Source organism: Portunus trituberculatus, chromosome 44 (genome assembly GCF_017591435.1).
Source record: "Portunus trituberculatus isolate SZX2019 chromosome 44, ASM1759143v1, whole genome shotgun sequence".
In the NCBI taxonomy this organism is placed as follows: Eukaryota; Metazoa; Arthropoda; class Malacostraca; order Decapoda; family Portunidae; genus Portunus; species Portunus trituberculatus.
The window spans coordinates 24,952,692-24,958,739 of NC_059298.1; the positions used below are offsets into that span (position 1 = coordinate 24,952,692).

At 35.8% G+C, this 6,048-nt stretch overlaps 1 protein-coding gene across 2 annotated transcripts; it reads left to right on the plus strand.

Moving 5' to 3' along the window:
• The first annotated feature begins 417 nt into the window (after positions 1-417).
• Positions 418-3,565, plus strand: LOC123518863 (mitochondrial import inner membrane translocase subunit Tim9-like). Of its 2 annotated transcripts, none has more exons than XM_045279916.1 (3): positions 418-574; positions 1,822-2,030; positions 3,427-3,565. In XM_045279916.1, the coding sequence occupies exons 2-3, from the start codon at positions 1,833-1,835 to the stop codon at positions 3,526-3,528; spliced, it is 300 nt and encodes a 99-aa protein (XP_045135851.1). In that variant the 5' UTR covers positions 418-574; positions 1,822-1,832; the 3' UTR covers positions 3,529-3,565. The 2 variants fall into 2 exon arrangements, with proteins under 2 accessions (XP_045135851.1, XP_045135852.1); XM_045279917.1 differs by having other exon boundaries at positions 434-585.
• Positions 3,566-6,048: the final 2,483 nt, after the last annotated feature.

The following is a 6,048-nucleotide window of genomic DNA, read 5'->3' on the forward strand; positions in this document are numbered from 1 at the left end:
AGTAGTTATAGTAATCGTAATAGTAGTAGTAGTAGTAGTAGTAGTAGTAGTAGTAGTAGTAGTAGTAGTAGTAGTAGTAGTAGTAGTAGCAGTAGTAGTAGTAGTAGTAGTAGTAGTAGTAGTAGTCATAGTAATCGTAATAGTAGTAGTAGTTATAGTAATCGTAATAGTAGTAGTAGTAGTAGTAGTAGTAGTAGTAGTAGTAGTAGTAGTAGTAGTAGTAGTAGTAGTAGTAGTAGCAGCAGTAGCAGCAGCAGTAGCAGTAGTAGTAGTAGTAGTAGTAGTAGTAGTAGTAGTAGTAGTAGTAGTAGTAGTAGTAGTAGTGGTCGTAGTACTTAGGCAGTAGCACCTAGCAGTAGTGGTGGTGGTAGAAATTCCTATATTATCAATACAGTAGAAAGAAAATTGTTAAACCGATGAAATTTCTTGCTCAAATGAGTCATGACAGTCCTGCGTGTGAGTCTGCCCTTTCCCCGTGTCGTGGCGGTGGTTGTCGGCTGCAAGTAAACATTGAGAGGTATCTGTGAAGCGTGACGAGTGAGTGGAAGACCCCAACAAACCCCCAAGAAGAAGAGTGAGTGGAAGGTATTACTTGGATATGTGTAATGTAGGCCTTGACTCACCGTATTCTCATCCTTCTTTATTATTTCTCCGTTAAATATTTGTATCCATTCTCTCTCTCTCTCTCTCTCTCTCTCGTGACCTTAGTGGTCACGCGGATTAAGGCGCCGCATTCTGCCACGATGGTGGTAGATTGCGGGGCATCGATTCGAACCCCACTAGCAGCTATATGGCCTTTGTTGCCTAGCAGCAGGACAAATTACTTCATTGGAAGACGGCTCCCTTGTGATGACTTAATTTGAGGATGATTTAATCCTTTTTAATCTCTCTCTCTCTCTCTCTCTCTCTCTCTCTCTCTCTCTCTCTCTCTCTCTCTCTGTTAGTGAGTATTTTCTCTTTTTTCCTTCATTGTCTTTATATCTTTCCTTATTTTTTTATTTTCCCAATGCTAGTTTCTTTCAGGACTTTTAGTTTTACCTCACGTTTTGTTCGGGCCCTCACACGGCTCCCTCGTAATCCTGTGAAGTGAGAGTATTTGTTTCCATTTGTCTGCTCCCGGTCTTCATATGAAAGCCGTCATCTTTGTAAAGGTGGATAGTCTAGGCCAGCCAAATTTCAGTGTGACCTCTGTGGTTTTATTGGACTGAACATTCCTCATGGCTTTTTTTCTCTCTTAACCTCTGAGTACTATGACGTGTTTTCATATTCATTCTGCTTACTATTTCGTAATTTTATACAGCTTCAGAAACTTATGTGGGGGATTAAAATAGTGAAGACCGTGGGCAATAATCTTCTGATCTCCATGGATCCTTTCTAATGTCAATAAAATGGTCTAATTGTACACAAATCTTAAGGTAAAAATGTGTCCCAGTAATGGAGGGGTTAGATATTGTTCTGAAAGGGTACAGATATGATGACTTAGCTTCTTGTATGTGTTTTTGTCATTGATATGTGCAACATTTGTTAATTGGTCACTTAAAAAAACCCTATCTCAAAAGGCACTGAAATGTTAAAGAATGCAAGTCTTGATATGATTAGTAACATGTCCATGGGTTTAATTCTTAGCCATTCCTTCTCATGATTACTCTTGATCAATTTCTCATTGTATTTACAATATTCTCAAGATAATTTGCTTTTATCTACGCTCCTTAACTCCCACGTTATCCTCCACCTGTCATCTATGTATCTCACCTTCCTCCCATGTCTATATTCTATATTCTCCACTTCCTTCCATCCATCACACATTTTCTTCCTCCCCAGATACCAGCACCATGGCTACCTTTGATGCTACTGGGATGAGCGAACAGATTCAGGCTGAGATGCAGGTGAAACAGTTCCGGGACTTCCTGGTGCAATACAACAAACTGAGTGAGAGCTGCTTCAATGCTTGTGTGTGGGACTTCACCTCTCGCAGCGTCAGAGCAAATGAGGAGAACTGTACGCAGAACTGTGTCGAGAAGTACACCAAGGTTAGATTACAGCCTCTATTCTGCTGCTTTTGCCAGGTGTATTAAATGGGATGAATATCTCAGGATAATTTTATACAATGATATTATCAGTCTTTCTCGGCAAAAAGTAGTGTTACTTTTAAGAAATTAAAATCACATCAACTTTATTCAGATATTTCACCATTCAAACATGTGCATGGAGGCAATAGAATCACACAAATTTGTAAATTCTTTCTCATTATGATTGAATGCTTCCACTAAAACTGCCTGACAGAAAGGAGCAAAACATGTAGATGAATATGATTTTTTCTAATCCATACTTATAAGGTCATAAATATTGTAGATGGTATTTTCCTTTATGAAAAAAACAGACTTTCAGCATGGCAGGATTCAGCTTAATTTTGTTTTTAGACACAGTGATATCAAAGACACAAGAACACAATCTCTCTTCTACTAAATCTCATCTTTTCCTCACTGAAACACAAGTTTCTGAGGTAACTGACAGAAGTCCCCTTTTCCCTTCCCTCCTGCTTCCTCTATCCCTACTTTCTGTCCAAAACTGGATGTTGCATGTATGTGTGCAATGATTTAACCTGCTCTAGTGTCCATGCTCTTCAATCTTTCAAGTTTTCCACCATTTGACAATGACTAGAGTCACAACTAAATTTATGCTGTATACCTCCTTTTTTTCATGTAAGAGGGGAAAAGCTGGCCAGGGACAACATAAAGAGTTAAATAAAAAGAAAAGGCCCACTTAGTTGCCAATCCTCTAGCAGGTCTGAAAGTTAGCCAAAAGAAAGGAATAAATGTCTTGAAAACCTCCCCCTCTTAAATGAAGTCGTCATAGGAAGTTGGAAGTACAGAAGCAGATAGGGAGTTCCTGAGTTTACCAGCAAAATGTATGAATGATTGAGAGTACTGGTTAACTATTGCATTAGAGAGGTAGAGAGGTAAACAGAGTAAAGATGAGAGGAAGGAGGGAGGGGCAAACCCAGAATCTTATCTAATTTCTCTGACTTTGAGTAATTTCTTAATGTTGTAAGTTGGCCGAATTTATAAAATACTAAACTATGGTAAGCTTTAGAGCCTCTTGTAGGGTAGCAAAAGAACATCTTCATCTGTACCAGAGTGAAGAAATTTGTGGATACAAGAAACACGTTGCCTATATAGCTTGTAAATTGTAAAGCACTATTTGTATCAGCAATTAGTAATTTCTTAATTGAAATGTATTCAGAAGCTAACCTTGCATCCATATAATCACAAAAGATTGGAGTGGTAATAGTGAGAGAACATTTTAAGATGGGTTTCCTGTGTGGTGTACATTCCTTAGTCAGCCTTTTTTTTTCTCTCTCTCTCTCTCTCTCTCTTCTTTTTTTTAATGTTACAACATAAACAGTGACTGTTCTTTCTTCAACAGGTGACACAGCGCATCTCAGAGAGATTCCAGGAACTTCAAATGCTTAGTAATGAAAATGCAGCTTCAGCAGCCCAAAAGTTGGGAAAATTACCTACAACATAATATTTGTATTTTATTTATTAAATGTATTGTACAACAATATGCATTTATAACAAAACTTCTTTACTCTAGTTCGAGAAAGGATGAAATGCCAGGCTAAGGACAAGCTCACCTATCATGTACACTGTGTGTTCATTATAGTGATCATGTGTGCAGAGAAGTGAGACAACATGTAAAAAGTAACATTGAATTCTATCAAGTAACAGTTTAGATGCTTTATGGTGCAAATGGTTTTACTGTAAATATGACATATATTTTTCTGAAGAAATTGAATGACATCGGATTGCTAAGTTAACCTTCAGAATTCACAAGTGTGATGAACTTCATAAATAATGTAGATATTTTCTGTAACATTAATATAATTTTCAATAGAGTAAGCTCATTAATAAAACTGAGTTATGTAATTAGCACTGGCATTGCTTTAATACCCAAACATTATATTTGAAAAAAAAATACAAAATTGTATCCAAGATAGGAATGGTGTCAGAATTCACATTTTCACGGTATATAAACAAAAGCTGGAGATGATGGCATGGACCAACACTACCAGTGATGCAGTCTCCTCAAGAACAGACATGGGTCAGGCCCATCATGGTTTGTCCAGCAACAAATAAAATATATTGTATATATATATATATATATATATATATATATATATATATATATATATATATATATATATATATATATATATATATATATATAAAATAGTAGTCTGAGGTAGCACTTTTAAGAGTTGGTTTTGTAAAGACATTTATATAAAAATTATAATCCTTGCTGCTGTTCCCATGACCTCATGATAGTTAGTCATAGTGATGGGCAAGTTGGCAGTGTTCTGTACCTTTGTGATAAGAATTTCAGTTGCTACATAAATGTATGTTAAAAATCATCTCAACCACAACTCCTTCCTCGTTATTTATTAGGTATACCAACCTTTCTGTATAGGAATACTCATTAATTTTCTCCCACCCACTCTATTCACACCACAGGAAATCATATAATCACATTTCCATTATTTGTATCCTAGACCCTTGTGTTTTCTTTGATACAAATTTGCTGCATCTATGCATGGCTACTGCTCATCATACTTTTGATCCAGATAGCACTGAAGTTGAAAACTTCTAAAAGAAATTAAATCCAAGAAATAACATAGATTATCCAGTGTGTCTCACTGAACACAAACCATTGTTATGAAATGATCCTCTGTAACAAAGAAATATGCTGCTAATTGCACTAAGATGTGGAATTATTTAAAGATAAGGAAACAAAATAATTAGGATATCATCCGATGTTGAGTACATTATTGAACAGTGTTTAGGCAATGTTACTTATTACCCTCACGATAGGAACCCATGAAGGCCTTGGTTTTGTGCTATGGACACCCACAGGAAGAAAACAGTGTGAAGGTGATTAACTAGACATTATATATCTCCATAGTGGATAATTTGCATTGCACTTTTTAACAATTCAGTTTGAACTATAGGCACCTCTAGTTGATTCTTTTACTGCAAGTTTGTATAAAACTACTCACTTTGCATTTCTAATAACATGCTGAAAATTTCTGAACTTCAGAGAAAAATGAAAAACACAAATCAGAGGAGCAAGATTTTCTATAAAAAATTTCCTCTCTCCACTAAGTTTGATGAGGAACATAAAATAGAAATCACATGTAAATGAATAAATAAACAATGAAACTGGCTTGTGAATAGGGACTTGTTAGGGTGCATTTATTTCCTCTATGCAGCATAATGGATGTAAGGAGGGGTTTAAGGAAGAGTATTCTGCCAATATTGATAAATAGTGAGAAGGGAGTATTAATAGGGAGAGATGAAACCTCTGCCATGACCACTTACTTGAGGCATGCTCCCATAGGGAGCAACATATCACACATAAAGAAATAAAGATATTCAACAAAAGATTGTTTAGTTGTTATGTTTTGAAGCAGAAAAAAACAGCAGATCAGGAACATCACATAACTGAGCATAGAAGGAAGCTGTCATCCAGAAACTAAAGCTGACCAAACTATACAATGAACCTATCTTTCAAAATGAGGATAAAAATTATGATAAAACCTCAACTACTAACACATACACAGTGACAGGTATCATTAAATCATGGGCAGACTTCTCATTCTGATAAATAGGATAACATTAAAGAATAAAAAGGGCTTATTAATCAAATCTAAAGGAAAGAAGCTCAATCATTCAAAATAAATAAAAAGAATAATAACAAATACTAACATTCACACATCTTACTGCCTTTTAATGTTAAAAAGTAATGCTATCACATTCACCATCACTTAAGGTGTCTATTTCTGTGTACTGCTTGTGTAGTGAAGGTCATATTCAGCCCAAAGACTGGAAGGTAAGATGGTTTACAAAAAAAAATATGGGAAGAAAAGTGGAAGGCTAGGAACTATTCCCACAAGTTTGCCTTCGTGCAAGACAAAAATCAAGGATCTAATACAGCAATCATAAATAATTTCAAATAAATCTAGACTGACCATTAACCTGCATTAACCTC

Bases quoted from the DNA above. Each gene is read 5' to 3' on its own strand.
- LOC123518863 (XM_045279916.1), top strand. From the start codon at position 1,833: ATGGCTACCTTTGATGCTACTGGGATGAGCGAACAGATTCAGGCTGAG. The intron at 2,031-3,426 runs GTTAGATTACAG...TTTCTTCAACAG, and splicing joins GTGTCGAGAAGTACACCAAG to GTGACACAGCGCATCTCAGA.